This window comes from Dicentrarchus labrax, unplaced genomic scaffold (assembly GCF_905237075.1).
Source record: "Dicentrarchus labrax unplaced genomic scaffold, dlabrax2021, whole genome shotgun sequence".
Lineage (NCBI taxonomy): Eukaryota > Metazoa > Chordata > Actinopteri > Moronidae > Dicentrarchus > Dicentrarchus labrax.
The window spans coordinates 34,036,465-34,055,035 of record NW_026136719.1 but is presented as its reverse complement, the minus strand read 5'-3'; the positions used below and the strand labels follow the sequence as shown (position 1 = coordinate 34,055,035).

Sequence of the window (18,571 nt, the reverse complement as noted above, 5' to 3'; positions counted from 1 at the left end):
TTATGTGTAAATGTGCACAAATATATGGTCTGCAAATGCTATTTACACAGGCTCCCCAGCAGCCAGCACCTGGGTCCTTCAGCGAGGAACTGAATTCCCCTCACCGACAGCTGAAGTGAATCTTCGCCGACTTCTTTTGGCTCTGACTCAAATGGGATGGGTCAGCTCTTTGTTATCTGTGTTGTGTATCAGTTACCCAGAAAGCTTAATGAGAAAATAGAGCCAGCAACTTATTGTACTCCACACCAGAATTGATAGCACCTCAGGTTTCTGCTTATTGAGTGTGTTAAGTGCATTGGCAAACATCAAAATTTAAACTAGTAATAGTGATTTCTTAACTGTTCAGTATGGCAGGCCTTCGGCATTCTAAACATAAACCAAAGTCATACAGGGAGCAACTTTTCCAGCTCTCTAAAAAAAACTGTTTCCTTTACTGTTACATGATGAAAAAATGAATCCCCATTAGAACGTGCTGTGTGATCCTATATTCTTTTGTTATTGTGTACACGGTGTAAGCGAAAAGTGATGACAAGCCTAAGGCCCAAGTAGAAGTAAGATCCACTATTTGGTACACGTTTCAAGTACTAATGCAGTGATCGACCTATTAAAGGACCAGTGTGTAGGCTTCCAAAGAGAAACTGTAGTGGTTGTGAAACCCTATCTAAGGCCAGTGTGTGATTTGTCCGCGTGTTCTATGTAGGACTATTCAAAATGTTCATTTCTATTTGCGAGCAGCATGGGAATTTTAGTCACCTCACAATGACACTCAACGTTAAATGTTGCAAGAAGATGATTTTAATTGGATGAATTGCCCTTGATACTGGGAAGTAAGTCGTTTTTGTAGTTGTTGTTGTTGTTGTTGTTGGGACTGGGTATCAAGTGGCTGTTCTTGTTTTCCCTGTCTCTGACGTCCCGGAAAAAGCTCCCGGATTTTTCCTGTTGGTTTTGACTTTTAGTTGCATCAAGCTGGTCACATTGCTACCATAATTACGAGGGTGCTACCTTCAAATTAAAAGCGGAAAGAAAAATGTCAATAGCATATGCGGAGGGACATTTGACGGGGTATGCTGCAGTTTGTGTGATTATGTATATTTTTGTAAAATTAATCAATATTATACCTAATTTCAGCGGAAGTACATCAGATAAGTACAACACCTACTCCAGAAGCAAGCAAGATTAACGCCTATCTATTATTATGGTGATGATAATTATTATTAATGTAAAAATGTGTAAAATCAATGGTAAAGAGCAGTGAAACCGTGGAGAAAAACTCTCTTCTGTAGCTAACCAATACAGGAAACAGACACCCAATGAGGTAAAAATGAGTGTAATAACAATGTTTAGGAAGACTGGACAACAAACGTATTTGTAAATCGTTATATAAATGATGGTAGAACACAACTGATTAAATATTTTATTTTGAAAAGAGTTAACCGGACGTTTGACTTGTTACCTGACAGTCCAAGCTAGCTTGATAACAGTGTCCTGCTTCTATCCACAGTGAAAACACACAGGTAAACGCTCGAGCTATTACACAAACATATCGCACACACTGCTTTTGTACCGTGTTTACAGAATTTAAACGCAGTGAGGAAGCTGCCACTATCAGCCTGAGCGCCTAGCTTGCACACTCACTATCACACATTTGTTATTTGCCGAAGTAAAGTTCACTTGTAGGCTAGCCACCAACTAGCTGTTAGCACAGGATTAGCCCTGCTAACAATAGCAAACCAACGTTAGCTGTGCTTTATAGTTCCACGGCTAACTAGTGTTAATTAACCAGCTGCGCTCTTTGCTATCCGTGTTACCTTGGATAGCGGTATGTCTGAATAGATACACTGCAACTGTTAACGGTAGTAGGAATACATAACGAAATGTAGGCTGTGCGTTTAGCTAAGAAGCTAACATGACCAGGAACTGTACCCGCCGTTCTGTCCTGGTGGAACGTCACACCAGATTTCCTTTACAGTCTTTAAGCTTTACGGTTACCTTGTTCATCTGCGAAACCACAGTTCTGATAGCACTATTCCTAAAACATTTCTACTCGTAAAATAAGGCGTCTTTCAGTTCGGCTCAGTGATTCTACTTTAATTGGAGCGCATTTCTGTATTTCTTTCAACTTTTTGAAGTTGGTCAACGTTACCTAACCAACGTTACTTACTGTCACCGATAAGTCCGTCAAGTAACGTTAACGTTTAGTTAAACATTCTACGTTGTGCTTTACACACATGCTGAATATTTTTAAGAGATAGAAGTTAACGTTTCAGAACGCTGTTTCGTTTTCTTAAAGAAGAACGTCATAAAGTTTTGTTAATTTTGAGTGAACAACGCGTAAGTTAGCAACGCAGCTAGCCGCTAGGTTCCATGTTCTGCGGGGTTGTCAGTGGTTGTACAGGAAACTGCTGCGAAGTTAGCTTTGACATTACTAACGTTAGACCTGTTGGGGATCTGGTCTGTTCCACTCCGCGGTCTATATTAAATTCAGCGATCACTACAATCACCTTCCTCATCAGCAACACTTAACTTACATAACGTAATGCTAGTGACAGGCTGCTGTAACGTTAAGTTAACACTGTTTCCTATTGTTAGATTAACGTTACATCATTCACAGCAATTAGCCGACAAGGTAAACTGGCTAGATTGTCAACTTGTAAGTTATCTGTATTTTGTGTCACTCCGTTGTCGTAACGGTGTGTAGCTTTAGCAGAGTGTGAAACGTGATCTTCATCCTTTTGGAATCCTTTACTGAGACTGTGGGTGTGAGGTTGCTAAGCTAACAGCTAACTGGTTACGTACAGGGATGGAGAAGTAAAGTGGTGTTTGTAGGCCTGAGACGACTGACAAGGCTGCTCCTGTCGCTGTTGTACACACGTGGTTGACTTCTGCTGTCCGCTGTTGTTTGAGTCTTGTTACATTATTAATAGCATACTAACGCCACGAGCCTTTCTCTCAATCTGGGTTTGTCACATGGCAACTGCAGAAGCACAGCAAATGTTCAGGGGAGTTGTATTTCTGACCCTGACAGTGCAGGCATGGCTGACCAATGGGAATATGCTCGTGCTGTTAGCACATCAGCACAGAGGTTCTGTCATCAAGTCTTTGTTTCCATACAATTTATTTGGCCATGCCTGAGAGAAACACTGCATAGTTTGTTTCTTTTTAATATTTGGCATGCTTCTAAAGACAGTTCAATACACAAGTAACAGATACATTTGTAATACAAAACGCAAATTCAAAATTGATTTGATAGGATTTAATTCAGCTGTAATAAAGGATTTAAAGTTTTTATCGCGTTATTAAAATAAATAAATAATTTCTTCAAGCTTTATTTTAGACACATGCACAGTGTTGCATAGTTTTTAATTATACCAATTTGGGAAATGAAACTTAATATTCCAGCCTAAATTGCCTGATTTCAGGGCAGTTTTTCTGAAAAATTGCAATACATGTTGTGATGTTTTTAGGCATGTTTAGCAATGAAATCGCCTGAGAAGGTACAAGTTGCAAAAAAGTGAATATTTTTTTGTATAGTTCATCAAAAATTCAAACTTGTTCCAGTGAAAATAAAAAAGCACAGTTTGTAGTATTCCAAGTAACCTTACCAAACTTACTAAAGGGGTTCAGGATTATGAGGGTAAATGTAAAAATTCAGCTGGTATTATAAAGTCTGAGACCCAAACCTGACCTGACATCTGAAGCTACATTTCCATCTATTACCAATGTATTATTTAAACAGAATTTCTGAAACGCATTTCATTGTCTAGTACCTGAAGCAGCGCCGTCCGACCCCCATTACTCATTACGAGATACAAGTATTTGATCATGGAACAATCTCATTTATTTTTTTCTAACAATTCTGGTTTTCTATGAATTTCTAGCTTTTGTGATCAGCACTAATGGAGACAGCAGGAGTTTGTGAGATTGATGTGGCCACCAGAAGAATAGTGGGAGGCAGCGATTCTCCACCCGATCTGGACAGCCCAAGTCAGGTAAACACTATCAGCATGTGTTTTTGTGTGTGTGGGGTTTTGTGGATTTTCTCTTTGTCATTAATTTTGAAAGAGCTGTCCAGTGAGATGTTCCAGCTGCTTTGTATTCACGTGTGTGTGTGTGTGTGTGTGTGTGTGTGTGTGTGTGTGTTATCAGGAGGAGGTTGCAGAGTTTGGTTTGGGGTTGTGCGCTGAGGAGAGGGGGGAAACTCCAGGCAGAGAGGACAGTCCCAGCGACCTGGGAGAGGCAGAGCTCGATCCCGGAGGAGACTCCAAATCTGGAGAGGACAAGGCTTTGGGTAGGAACATTACTAGGGACACCATTATATAAATGTGATGACAGTTTTACATCAGTCAGTTTCTGGTATTAATCAGCAACCAAGTCACATTTCTGTCTTACCAAGTCAGATCTGTTCACATTCACTGCACAAAATGTATCTCTTAAAAGCCATTACAACAGATGGATGAAGCTCACAATAATACATATTCCATATCTGAAAAAGGCTACAGTGTAGACAGATAGCACATTGAGCATAAAAGCCATGGGGCCTCTCATGTGCAAAAACAAAGCTAAAAAAGCCTCCCAAGGTCCTAATTGAAGACGTTTGCACCCCGCTGTAAAAGCCCCTGAGGATGTAATTGAGGACTTTCTGCATCTGTCCATTCTGGAAGAGCAACGGCCAATGGGGAAACACTTGACACTTGTGTTGTTATGACGGGCCCCGCTTTTCTGCAGTCCGGCCAAAAAAGACAAGTTATTTTACCTAAATAGTTGACATACCTAGCTACTTCATTAAGTAAGTGGGTGGGTGAAGTTGTCTTTATGTACATTTAATTTTTTTTAACAATGTAAATATAAAATGTAAAATTCTCACTGGGAGAACACTGCTCGGAATAATGTTCCCAGTATGCCTAGTGGTAATTTGTTTAAATCAGCAATGGTTAGGTTCTCTCTTCAATACTATTAACTGTTTCCACTGACGGTTGTATGGGTATGACATTTAACAAGTTAACAGTTCAGTTTATACAGTGTGCAACATTTTTCACAATATTCTGCAGTCATTAGAGGTCAGTGGTACAAGACAATGTCCATAACTTTAGAAGAGGAATTCATGTTGTCTCTGCATTAATGTATTGTCAGAGGCAGGGTTATTTATTTTACCATTTTAGTGTAGCAGCAACATCCAAGGTAGCAGGAAATGTTGGTTTCTGCTTCAATTAATACTTAGTTAGTTTGAAGTATTGTACACATCTAAAATGCATCACTTCTCTAAGAACGCACGTTAGTTGTCATGTCCAACCCATACCAGGTGTGGAATAGTATTAAATCACGGTTGTTTAGCATCAATCAGCAATTCAGAATACTTAAACCATCATTATCTGTGGTGATAGAAGTTGCTCATTCGTCTTGAATGAATTGTCTACCAGTGCTATACAGCGATTCAGTCGTTATGATTTAATTGTGCTTTATGTTCCAGGGAAAGAAGTGGTTCTTTTAATGCAGGCCCTGAACTCCCTAGCCACTCCTGAGGAGAAGCTGGCCGCTCTGTGCAAGAAATATGCAGACCTGGTAAGATCAAAAAGTGAATACCGTATGTTCATTTGAACAGCCGGACTTCAGTTCAGTCTACATCTCAGTTCTGTTCAGCAATCCACTTCAGTCTGGTGGTGTGCTTGCTGTCTCCTGGGTTGGAGAAATAGCAGAGCCAATCAGAGCAATGGGCCATCAGTGTCATGTACCCAGTCTGAAAAATGGCAACAAGTGTGTATGAGTCAGGTTTTTTTTTAAGATTTTGGAAGTCAACTTATGTCGCCATTTCTTCGTTCATCATGACAAACACTGTTTTTAAAATATTTTTACTAGACATCAATTACAAAATAAGCATTAATCAGACATCTTTCTTGCAATTAAATAACTGAAAAACGGTGTAATATTTGACATCGCAAAAATAATAAAGCAATTATAAAACATATCTAATTTTATCCCTCCATCAATTATACAGCAATAATTATTTGATCCCTTGCTGATTTTGTAGGTTTGCCCACTTACAAAGAATGGAACTGTGTATAATTTTAATCATAGCTACATTTTAATATTGAGAGACAGAATATCAAAAAATCCAGAACAACAACATCGTACAAATTCTATATATTTATTATCATATTTTCACATTAAATAAGTATTTGATCCATAGAACAATTGGACTTAATACGTGGTGGAGAAACCTTTGTTGGCAAACACAGAGGTCAGACATTTGTTGTAGTTTTTCACCAGGTTTGCACAGATCTTGGGAGGGATTTGGTCCACTCCTCTTTGCAGATCCTCTCCAAATCCTTAAGGTTCCGAGGCTGTCGCTTGGCAACTCGAAGCTTCAGCTCCCTCCACAGATTTTCAATGGGTTTTAGGTCTGGAGACTGGCTGACTCCAGGACCCTAATATGCTTCTTTTTGAGCCACTCCTTTGTTGCCTTGGCCGTATGTTTTGTATGGTCATTGTCATGTTGGAAGACTGAGGGAAGGAGGTTGTCGCCCAAAATTTCCCAGTACATGGCCCCATTCATCCTCCCCTCCATACGGTGAAGTCTTCCTGTCCCCTTAGCTGAGAAACACCCCCAAAGCATAAGGTTTCCACCTCCATGCTTCACAGTGGGGATGGTGTTCTTAAGGTTTTACTCAGCATTTCTCTTCCTCCAAACACGGCGAGTCGAGTTGATGCCAAATAGCTCTATTTTGGTGTCATCTGACCACATCACCTTCTCCCAAGCCTCCTCCGGATCATCCAGGTGTTCTTTGGCAAACTTTAGACGGGCCTGTGCATGTGCCTTCTTCAGCAGAGGAACCTTGCACATGCAGCAGGATTCTAATCCTTCACGGTGTAGTGTGGTACTGATGGTTCTCTTCGTGACTGTGGTCCCAACTGCCTTCAGGTCATTAACAAGCTCCTCCTGTGTAGTACTGGGCTGATCCCTGACCTTTCTCAAGATCATTTATATCCCACGAGGGAGATTGGCAGTGACTTTGTGTTTCTTCCATTTTCTAATAATTGCTCCAACAGTCTTCTCACCAAGCTGCTTGCTTATTTTCTTGTAGCCCATCCCAGCCTTGTGCAGGTCTACAATTTTGTCCCTGATGTCCTTAGGCAGCTCCTTTGTCTTGCCCATGGTGGAAATGTTGGAATGTAATTGATTGTGTGGACAGGTGTCTTTAATACAGCTGCATAACAATGTAACAAGTTGACACAGGTGTTTTAGGTAATGAGTTGAGATTAGGAGTGCTTCTTAATGGAAAACTAACTGGTCTGTGGGAGCCAGAATTATTGCTGGTTGGTAGGGGATCAAATACTTATTTCATGCGAAAATATGTTAATAAATGTACAAAATTTGTACGATGTTGTTGTTTTGGATTTTTTTGTGATATTCTGTCTCTCAATGTTAAAATGTACCTATGGTTAAAATTATACACAGTTCCATTCTTTGTAAGTGGGCAAACCTACAAAATCAGCAAGGGATCAAGTAATTATTGCTCCCACTATAACTCCCAGGCTTTTGTCACAGTTATTTAAATCAGGTGAGTGAGGGGCCTTTTCACAGGTCCACTTTAGAAATGGTTCCCAAAACTAAACGCTAAAATGTTTGACTATCAATATCACAGAGGGTATAGCATATATCCAAATTAAATCCTCAAAAATTAATTCTATGAATAAATATTAGATAATGTTTTTAAACAGCAGTCTTTAACATCTCCCAGTAACTGCTCCAGCAGTGTAGACTGAAAACAGCTGACAAATTGGCGGTTCATTCAGATTAAGTTTGGCTATCTGGGTAGGATAAAAGTGTATTTAACATAGATTTTCCTTTTGACTAATTATGCGACTTCCAGTGATGATTTGTGTGTCAGCTTTAAATGGCCTGGACTCCCTATTAGTCAGCAGAACTGAGGCGGGCTCTTGGATGAGTTGCCAAACGTCCTCAAGTCTAAAATATTTCAGTCCATTGTGTCAAACGTTTTGTCTGCATGTGTAGAAAATATTTTTTTCATTTTGACATTGAATGGAAAACTGCACTTTAACAACTGGTTTTATTGTGTAGCTTCTGCCAAAAAGCCACAGTGGTTGCGGTTGGGTATCTTTTATAGGAACTGTACATGAACTAAGACTGCTACTTACTACTGTTTTCAGATAATCTGTGGTTTACTTTCTTAATTAATTGTTTGGGCAATAAAATGTCAGAAAAACTTTCCTAAAATCCAAGTTCACACCTTCAGCTTGTTTTGTCTGACCAATGATCTAAAGCCTAAAGATGCTCAGATTACTATCATTAAACACTAAAGGAAGCAGAAATTATTCACATACATATTTTTTTAAATCAGTAATTATAATGTATTTCCTGTTGATCGGCTGATTGTTTCAGCTCTAACATGCACCATGGTTATCTATGTCTGTCCTGAGATCAGCAAGTAAAGAATGAACAAAAAGAATAAATGTGTATGTGTCTGTATGTGTATCTTTTTAACAAACATCCTCCCCAAATGTGTCATGCTTACATGTGGACACAGACTTTTTGGTTCCAGTTTTGAAATGCCAATTACATGTACTATTAATAGGCCGTACTTTATTTATGTATTCAAGTTCAACCATAACGTTTTATCTTGTTTATTTTGTTTAGTTGGAGGAGAGTCGCTGCATGCAGAAGCGACTGAAGGCTCTGCAGAAGAAGCAGTCTCAGATCGTAAAGGAGAAGATCCACCTGCAGGGGGAGCACAGCAAGGCCATCCTGGCCCGCAGCAAGCTGGAGAGCCTCTGTAGGGAGCTGCAGAGACACAACAAGACACTGAAGGTACACCTACTGTAGCTGGATCCATCAGTGTTGTTTTTATCTTCTGTCTTCGCTTGACAATAACCAGCAGCTGTGGCTGTCATAACCTGTTGTGATTTAATTTTCCTCGTATCAATGCACCTCAATCGATGTCTATCTGACTTAGACCTTTAGCTATGTGACTATAGTGAGAGACCACAAACTCCCACTGAAGGTACCCAGAATGGTGAAACAGACTCACAGAAAGCAAAGAGAATTGACTGATTCACTCCACGTGCAAGATTTATTTGCGTCAACACAGGATACAAGCAAACCGAGTTGTCTCGAGAATCAACTGACTTGAACAAAGAAAATCAGTCTCACAATCACAAACCACAAAAACATAAACTTTGATAAATTTCTCCAGTTTCTCCAGTGCTTCTCTGATGTCATTTGTTTCCAGTGTGAATAGCAGATTTCCCTCCCCTTTGTTAAACTCCTTGTTGACCTCCTCTCACTCCCACACCTGCCACCTGACAGGAGGAGAACGCTCAGCGCTCTAGGGAGTACGAGGAGCAGCGGAAGGAGGCCATGCTGCACTTCCAGATGACCTTGAGCGACATCGAGGTGCAGATGGAGCAGCACAGCTCCCACAACACCAAGCTGAGGCAGGAGAACATGGAGCTGGCTGAGAAGCTCAAGAAGCTCATTGAGCAGTACGAGCTCCGAGAGGAGGTGAGACTGCTCAAAAGTACCTCTACAGGGTTTCCCCCAGAAAACTTGCTAAGCTAATTCATGACGTAGTAGAATTTAGAGTGGTTCCATACTGCCTTGCATTAAATCAATGTTAAAAGTTGACTGGAAATTTGAAAAAATGACTGTAATAATCAATGTAATCATGTGTTATTATAAGACATTTATTGACAATATTTAAGCACCAACTATAGTCTCACAAAAGCACCACTCTTGAAGTACTGTTCAACACCAATGTTTTAATACAAAAAATACAATTGGGTCCACCAACCAATACTGATTAAATCCGCTGGTTCTATGTTTCCCATCGCGGCACGGAGAAGGTTGTTCTGCCACTGCAGCGGACGACGAGCTAACATCCATGCTAGCTACCTCATTGACCCGTGGCTCAGCCAACGTCGCGCCACTGCACTCCTGGTCAACAGGTGAACCAGCGGGTTCAACGTCTCCACCTTTGTTCGTCCGACAGCGTTTTTTGGCCTTTTCTTTGTGACATCCCGTTATGTTCAATCACAAGTAGCCTAGTTTGCGTGTAGTGACAGGGGCAGTGGTTTGTGGGGTGTTAGGTGCTGAAAAAGACACCTGACCTCAGACCCGCCATGTGTTCACGTGTTGACCATAAGATGCGCTTTCAACTTTGTTACTGATGTATACAAACCTATTTTGAATAAATAAATAAATAAATGAACAATGCTTAGCCTGGCAGAGCCAGGCTTGAATTTCACTTAATATTGCTCTACCCGGATTGTTGTAAACAAGTTTCTTGACGTATCATTTCAGTCCTACTCTAAGGGTGTTTTCACACCTGTAGTTCGTTTGCTCGGGTCCGAATCAGGGACCAACTTGTTACAATGTTGCATGTGGCCTCGAGTTTGGTTTGTGTTCACACGGCAGCATTTACAAGAGGACCAAAATGTGTGATGCGCGAGGAAACTGCTCTCTAATTGGTCAGGATTTCCATGCAGGAAAACTCCCGGAAGTAAACAAAGAAGAGCAGACTCCAGAGCGCCACTTTTCAATTTTACAATGGAGGGACAACTACACGGGTTGCTCTTGGCCCTGGTCATCGTGTATTACATAGTTTGCACTTATCACTGTAGGCAAACGGTACAGTTTGAAAATGAGGCGAGGCTGGAAAATAATGTCATGATTCACTGGAGTCGCCAACGACGCATATCAAGCCAGTTCAGGCAGAGGCGCGCATTAATCCTCCTGAACTGTCACATGCTCATCAGCCGAAAATATTTCCGAAAGATCCATCGGGTAACATTACGCCCGTGGTCTTCAACACAGTATGCACAGTGGAGCTGGCTACGGGAGGTGGTTTAGTCCAAAACAGGCGCAATGCTTCTTGCAGTTGGGTCGGATTGAGGTTGGATCATGTTCTCACCACAAACGAACCGTACCAGAGTTTGTTTGGAACCAGACCAAGACCACCTCTTCAACAAGGTCTTGGTCTGGTTGTTTTGGTCCACACCTGAGTGCGATTGATGTGTTCACACCTTCCCAAACGAACTGCACCAAGGGGGTTAACGCTCCAGGGTTCGATTCAACTAAACAAGGCAGGTGTGAAAAGGCCCTAAGATTCCTAAACATTAGGGCTGGGTTGTGTGTTTGTTTGAATTGAAGATTTGTAGCTACTGTTTTACTGTGAAACCGCTGGAGGCCTTCAATCACTCACTGGTGTTAATTAAAAGGCCAATATCTGCAAGGGAAATAAGATAAAAGAGGTTCAAAGGAGAAGTCTGTGGGTGATAAAAGTTGCTCACAGCAGAGCACACCACTGGCTGTCCAACCTAGTGTAACTCTGATGTGTCCCTCTGGCAGCACATAGACAAGGTGTTCAAGCACAAGGAGCTGCAGCAGCAGCTGATGGATGCCAAGCTGCAGAGGATCACTGAGATGATGAGAGAAGTGGAGGAGAAGCAGCAGAGAGAGAGAGACTTTGTGAGTACATTTTCGTTCTTTTCATTGCCCCAAACAGCAGTAAGCAGCCAGTAGTAGCCAGCAGAAATACAATGTTAGGCATTAAACAGCACTGAGGATCAGTGAGAGCTGTACAACTGACTGTACTGTGATGCTTCAGCTGCTGAAAGACGCCACCGAGTCCAGGCGCAAGTGTGAGCTGATGAAGGAGCAAGAAACGCAGCTCAAACAGCAGGTCACACACACACACACACACACACACACACACACACACACACACACAGTTCAGTTCCTTGGTGGATCTGAAACACTGCACACAGTATCTTTACTAGGAACAGACTGTGTTGACCTTTGTGCACATCAACCAGCTGATGTGTTGTCTCTCCTCTTAGCTCTCCCTCTACATGGACAAGTTTGAGGAGTTTCAGAGCACCCTGGCTAAAAGCAACGAGGTCTTCACCACTTTCAGACAAGAGATGGAGAAGGTGAGCTCAGTCGGTTGCTAGTTGAACCTGTGGGTGTCTCACTAGTTTCCCTGCCAGCTGTTAACTGTCTGGATTTACCTCCAGATGACCAAGAAGATCAAGAAGCTAGAGAAAGAGACGACACAGTGGAGGACCAAATGGGAGAGTAACAACCAGGCCCTACTGCAGATGGCCGAGGAGGTGACTTTTATGATCTACACTTGTCTCTGTCTGTTCAGTTGTTTGGTAGCATGAGGAAGAGGAAAAGAATAAAAGAACAATTAGCAAGATATGCTTACTCACTGTCTTTCAGAGAGTGAAATGAAAATCCCATCTCTGTGTGTTAAATACAGAACTGGAGTCAGGACATAGTTAGCCTAGCTTAGCATAAGGACTGGAAGTGCCCTCCTGACATTTCACCAGGGTATATGTGTGAAAACACAACAACATAAAAGCAGGGCTGTTGGCAATAGAAGTCATTGTAGCATGCCGGAGCATTTGTGGTTTAGCGTCCCAGAATCATCTCCCATGATGCTACGCAACCAATCAAATCTGTGCACTGCGACTTGACTCAGTGAGTGAGATACACATAACCTGTGTGACACAGAAGTGGACAAGAGGCAGTCAGAGAAAAGTTAATTTACTGGCATGCTCTAAAGAGAAAAACGTATATGGTGACAACAGAGCATTGAATCCAGAATGAACAAACTTTTCCATTCTAAAGAGAATAAATAAAAAAACGGCTTTCAATAATTGTCATATATCGCCAGATTGAATGGCGGTTATTGAAAGCGTCAAAGCAAAATGCCACCAATGTTACAAGACAAATCACAGAGCATCTTTTCAGTAAATATACCCACTCAAATGCAACCGGTGTGCACAGAAATAAAGCATCTAACAGCCAATATGAGTGATCCACTAGAAAGACCTGTCTGTGTTTTTGACAGCATTGCAAGCAGAGATAAACAGCTAGCCAGGCTCTGGCCAATAAGACATCCTTCCCATGTAGTTTGTGTGTGTTTTGTGTCCGGTTGGCACACATGTATCACTTTTATTTATTTATTTAAAATAAAAGCAAAACAAAGCACACTTTACTGGGATGGTGAACTAAGATTTTAAGATGGGGCTGCACGAAAACATCACACTGCGATAATATAGACAGATATTGCGACTGATTCACGATTGATTCATGATTAGTGTAAAAATTATTATTTTTGCGTCACAAATGTAGTTTTCGCTGAAAAAACATAAAATCATGATGATGAAGTTTGGGGGTTTTCTTACATCTGGAGAACAAGATTTGTAGACCAGGGTGTCTCTGCAGCACTACAGTACTTCATTATTATGCTGTTTGACACACAGTTTACCTTTATCCAAGGATTTTGCTTATTGTGCAGTCCTATGGTGAACATGCTTAACATTATCTGTAAGTTCTGAGTAACCTAACACTTCATGAAAACCTTGTTTCTGCTGACCTCCAGTGGTTTGATCTCACACCTCACTGCAGTAAGCAGTCACTGTACCTACTGTACAGACGATGGCTGTACAGTAGGTACTTATCAAGGACTTATCAAATCTACTTCAAAATTGGACAGTACAATCAAAATGTTGCTGATTAAAAGTTGTGTGATTTGTAACTGTACGTTGAAGGGCATATCCATGGCGTTCCGTCAAAGTTGTCCATTTTGAATTCCGTGGTCTTGTATTTGAACGAACAAACTCCTAGGGAATTTATCAGATCTGCTTCAAAATTGGTCAGTACAGCCAAAAGACATTGCTTATTAAATATTGTACTATTTGTGCATGTACGTCAAAGGTATGGGTGTAACGGTACACACAAGTCACAGTTCGGTACGTACCTCGGTTTTGGGGACACGGTTCGGTACGGGTTCGGTACAACGGGAAAAAAAATTCACATATAAAAGACTAGCTTTTTTTCATTTATTTTGAGCAGACACCAATTGACTGCAAAATAAAAAACCATGTCCTGTTATAAAAGTAAAAAATAAATAGAATAAAACAAATGTATTAGGAGGGTTCTCATTCTGTTAATACAGAGGAAAAGATAGATTGAAGTAGTGAGGTAGCACTTCTTGCCAACTGGCAACTTTGGTAACATCATTATAAGAACGGCATATGAACATATTTGTTTATGTATATGCCAATTGCTTCTGTGATGTTTTTGGCCCTGTCAGTGTTAATGTCAAGAGGTGGCTTAAAAGCAGCGGGGATAAGTTGTTGCACCAAAGATGTTTTTTTCCCCGCACCAGTGACAGATATGTCGCGGTGATGCCGTCTTATGTGGGTTAGCATGTTTGAGGTGTTGCCCAGCAACATACCGCACCTCCGTGAAACATCGCCCGCAGAAAGTCTTTGTCCGGTCCACCACTCGCATGCCATCACCACTATATTGTACTGGGAAGTCAAAGTGCTCCCAAACAGCTGATTTAAATGAAGCTGGCGGCTCCTCCAACTCCACACTTTCCATAACTTTTCTTCTTCGTCCTTTTTTGTAACTACTTCTTCTTCTTCTGTAATGACTGTTTCGGGCAGCTTTTAGGCTCATTACCGCCACCTGGATTAAAGTGAGGACTCGACTTTTTTTTAAAACTCACTCAGACGTATTTGTCGTATGAATGAGTGCACCGAACCGTGACGCCCGTACCGTGACGGTTCGGGACGAAAACAAATACCGTTACACCCCTATTTAAAGGGTGTGTCCGTGGCGTAGTATCAAAGTCAGCCATTTTTAATGTTTTGTCATTTTCTGTGATTTCTCGTGTTGTATTTGAACAAACTCCTCCCAGGGAATTTATCGGATCTGCTTCAAAATTGGTCAGTACAGTCAACATATGTTGCTGATTAAAAGTTGTGCTATTTGTGACAGTACGTTGAAGGGCGTGTCCGTGGTGTGGCGTTGAAGTCAGCCATTTAAATTTTTTTTTTTTTTAAGTCAAGTTCTACTTTTAGAGACTATAGGAACCACAAGTAGCCCAGCATTCAGAGAACGTAGTGTTCTAGTGGGGTAATAGGGTACTATGAGCTCTTTAAGATATGAAGGGGCCTGACCATGAAGAGCTTTATAGGTGAGGAGGAGGATTTTAAATTCAATTCTACATTTTATAGGGAGCCAATGCAGAGTAGCTAGTACAGGAGAGATGTGATCTCTTTTTCTAGTTCCTGTCAGTACTCGTGCTGCAGCGTTCTGAATTAATTGGAGCGTTTTAATGGACTTATTGGGGCAACCTGATAATAAAGAGTTGCAGTAATCCAGCCTTGAAGTAACAAATGCATGGATTAGTTTTTCTGCATCTGTCTGTGATAGGATGTGTCTAATTTTTCTAATATTACGTAAATGAAAGAAGGCAGTCCTAGAGGTCTGCTTTATGTGGGAGTTAAATGACAAATCCTGATCAAAGATAACTCCAAGATTCCTGACAGTGGTGCTAGAGGCCAAGTTAATGCCATCTAGAGTGACTATATCTTTAGACAATGAGTCTCTAAGGTTTTTGGGGCCAAGAACAAGAATTTCGTTTTTTTCTGAGTTTAACATCAGAAAATTGCAGGTCATCCAGGATTTTATGTCCTTCAGACATGTTTGTAATTTAGATAATTGATTAATTTCATCAGCCTTGATTGATAAATACAACTGCGTATCATCTGCATAACAGTGAAAGTTAATGGAGTGATTCCTAATAATGTTGCCTAAAGGGAGCATATATAAAGTAAATAGTATTGGTCCAAGTACAGAACCTTGTGGAACTCCATGACTAACTTTAGTATTTATGGAGGATTCATCGTTAACATGTACAAACTGAGAACGATCTGATAAGTATGACTTAAACCAGGTTAGGGCAGTTCCTTTAATGCCAATTTGATGCTCAAGTCTCTGTAAAAGAATATCATGGTCAATGGTGTCAAATGCAGCACTAAGATCTAATAATACAAGTACAGAGACAAGTCCATTGTCAGAAGCAGTCAGAAGGTCATTATTAACTTTAACCAGAGCTGTCTCTGTGCTATGATGAACTCTAAATCCTGACTGAAAATCCTCAAATAAACTATTGTTATGTAGAAAGTCACACAACTCTTTGGCGACTACTTTCTCCAGAATCTTAGAGAGGAACGGGAGGTTAGAAATCGGTCTATAGTTGGCTAAAACCCCTGGGTCAAGAGTAGACTTTTTAAGAAGGGGTTTTAGTATCTGTCAATTCTGTTCTGTTTCCTTTGATTCCCTTTCTGCTAACAAAAGCATGAAACAAGGTGAAAACAAGCTTCACTCGAGGTCCACTTTATAGTCTAACTAATCTTATCTCCCAACTTTTCCCAAACTGCTGTTTCCAAGATAAAAAGCGCACTTGATGAAACAATGTGTTGTGTTGTAGAAAACTCTGCGTGACGGACACTTCAAGGCCCTGCAGGGGAAGCTGGAGCTGCTGGAGAGGCTGTGCAGAGCCCTGCAGAAGGAGAGGAACGACCTCAACAACCGGCTCAGTCTCCTCCAGGAGCAGGGAGACAAAGAGACCGCGGCACCTCCCTCAGCCCAGCTGCGGGACCCCTCAGCCGGGGAGGAAGACGAGGAAGAGGACGAGGAGGATGGGGAGGGGGAAGGAGAAGTCGAGGAGGGCAGAGAGTCAGAGGGCATCCACCAAGCTCCCAGACCACCCGAACTGGACCCCACGCAGGCTGCTACTGACAAAACCACTACTGCTACGACGACAAGCAGCCAGCCTGCAGAAACAGCAACCACACAGCAGGACTGAACTGAGTGTGTGTAGGTGAGAGGGGGGTGGTAGGAGGGCTTCACACACCTCTAGCCTGGTTCCATAACTAGCCAGAAAAACATCTTTAATGGGGATAAGTGTCTTTTTTTAATTCTAGACTTGCCTCTCCAGGTCTCTGAAACTGAACCCATATCTTTTTTGAGCGATAGTTTAAGAGTAAAATGATTGTATCAAGGATTGGATTCTAAAACGTTACCCACGTTTACATTGCTTGTAAGAATTGGCCATGTGGCGAGCACTTTGTACTCCCTGTTTTCTACCATAACTGTATTTTCATAGGGAATGTCCATGCAGTCAAATTGAGGCCGTTCATAGTCCTCACAAGGTCTGTCCCTAGTCATATGTCTGATTGCAAATTCTGGTTTTATTAATGTAGCCTCAGTCACATTGTGATCTGACAAGCTTGAAGAGGAAATGGGGCTAGTGTAGAAGAAAAACGTCTGTATTGGCCACAGGGTATTAAATATATATTTTTTGATCACATCATATCACACCGTGGATACATTATTTTCTCTATGTGCAAAATGAATTGTCAAATAGGAGTACAGGTTTGAAGCTTGGTAACTTACTGTGGGGCAGTTTGTAGCTAACCCTAACCCAGCATGCTAACAATAGCCAGCCACAGTAGCCCACCAAGCTGGATGCTTTGCTAATTGCCAGTCAGTAAGCTAGCCAGTAGGGCTGTCACTGTTTATCTAAAAAAACATGTAATCCATCCATCTGTAATCTGAATTCATTCCTCCATAGAGTGTGAATTTATAATAGCTGCGACCATGTATAACTGACATGCACGTTCATCCAGGTGTTTATGTATTCACACAAACACTCAACCTCCATGCCAGATTTCCTCCAAGAGTGAAAATTGTGGCTGCCAAAGGGTGAGGACGTTTATACGGACACACCATTAACATATAACTCCCCCTGTACAAAACTTAAGCCAATAATACCGGATACGGCCGCTTCCATCTTTTGTCACTCGGATCCAGAGTCTGTGCAGCAGTGATCCGGGTTGGCGCCGCGGTGTCAGCATCCGGCCATCTCAATCACAAGCAGGGCTTAGCTGTCAATTCTGATTAAAACCAAACTGATCAGAAAAATGCAACTTAGGTTGTCAGTCAAGTAGGGAAGCAGAGGGTCCTCCTTTAAATGAACAAATTCAATTTTAGTTTCCCTTTTACTTGAGCCCTACTAGTTAGCTTGGTTGCTAACTAGACAAAAGGTTAACCGTTTACTCTAGACATTTTTATACCACCAACTGGTGGCAGAGCAGGGTTACAGATAAAATAGTTAGCTGCAACACAGCTAATATGATAGCGTCCTTTATTTCAAACTGTAGTTTTCTGTTCCCTCAAAGGCGGTGCAAATTTACAAAACAAAGTTCAAGTTGAACTCTTAAAAAAAAAAAAAAAACCTTAAATCTGCCTGGGCCCAATGTTTGATTAAAACCAGCTCAAGAAATTGCAACTTGAACAGCAGCGGTTAGGTCTTTAGAACAAGGTTTCCCTCAGTCTGCCTGTTACAGACGTCTGGAAAGGGTTCAAGTTGAACCTCGACCACTAACTGACTGCACGCTTCTTACAGCAGCTTCAAGAGTGGGGGTTAACCACTGACTGCTGGACAGCTCTACAGGTCTCGTACGGTTTGATCTTTTGGCTTGACTGGGTAATGGCTGGTTGCAGTTTTCTCAGTTATAAATTATAATTCTTAAGATTATTTTGTATCAAACCCCATTTTTGTTGCTGTTGATTGATGACATTTTTCAATGGCTTTGCATTCTGTAATTTCCTCTCCACATAGGAGTTCATCTTTATGGAATTCCAATAATACAGTGGGGTATTAGGGCCATAGGGGTGGTGGTAGGG

General features: G+C 41.4%; 1 protein-coding gene across 1 annotated transcript; it reads left to right on the top strand.

The window, feature by feature from the left end:
- The first annotated feature begins 1,428 nt into the window (after nucleotides 1-1,428).
- Nucleotides 1,429-17,195, top strand: txlng (taxilin gamma). The gene is made up of 11 exons (XM_051380030.1): nucleotides 1,429-1,514; nucleotides 3,879-3,989; nucleotides 4,147-4,288; nucleotides 5,468-5,559; nucleotides 8,654-8,824; nucleotides 9,323-9,517; nucleotides 11,363-11,482; nucleotides 11,622-11,696; nucleotides 11,854-11,946; nucleotides 12,031-12,126; nucleotides 16,311-17,195. Exons 2-11 carry the CDS (start codon nucleotides 3,897-3,899, stop codon nucleotides 16,686-16,688), a joined length of 1,455 nt encoding a protein of 484 aa, XP_051235990.1. The 5' UTR covers nucleotides 1,429-1,514; nucleotides 3,879-3,896; the 3' UTR covers nucleotides 16,689-17,195.
- Nucleotides 17,196-18,571: the final 1,376 nt, after the last annotated feature.

Excerpts from the sequence above, each read along its gene's own strand:
- txlng (XM_051380030.1), top strand. The coding sequence starts at position 3,897 with ATGGAGACAGCAGGAGTTTGTGAGATTGATGTGGCCACCAGAAGAATA. Across the intron at positions 5,560-8,653 it reads GCAAGAAATATGCAGACCTG|TTGGAGGAGAGTCGCTGCAT; the intron begins GTAAGATCAAAA and ends TATTTTGTTTAG. Across the intron at positions 9,518-11,362 it reads AGTACGAGCTCCGAGAGGAG|CACATAGACAAGGTGTTCAA; the intron begins GTGAGACTGCTC and ends TCCCTCTGGCAG.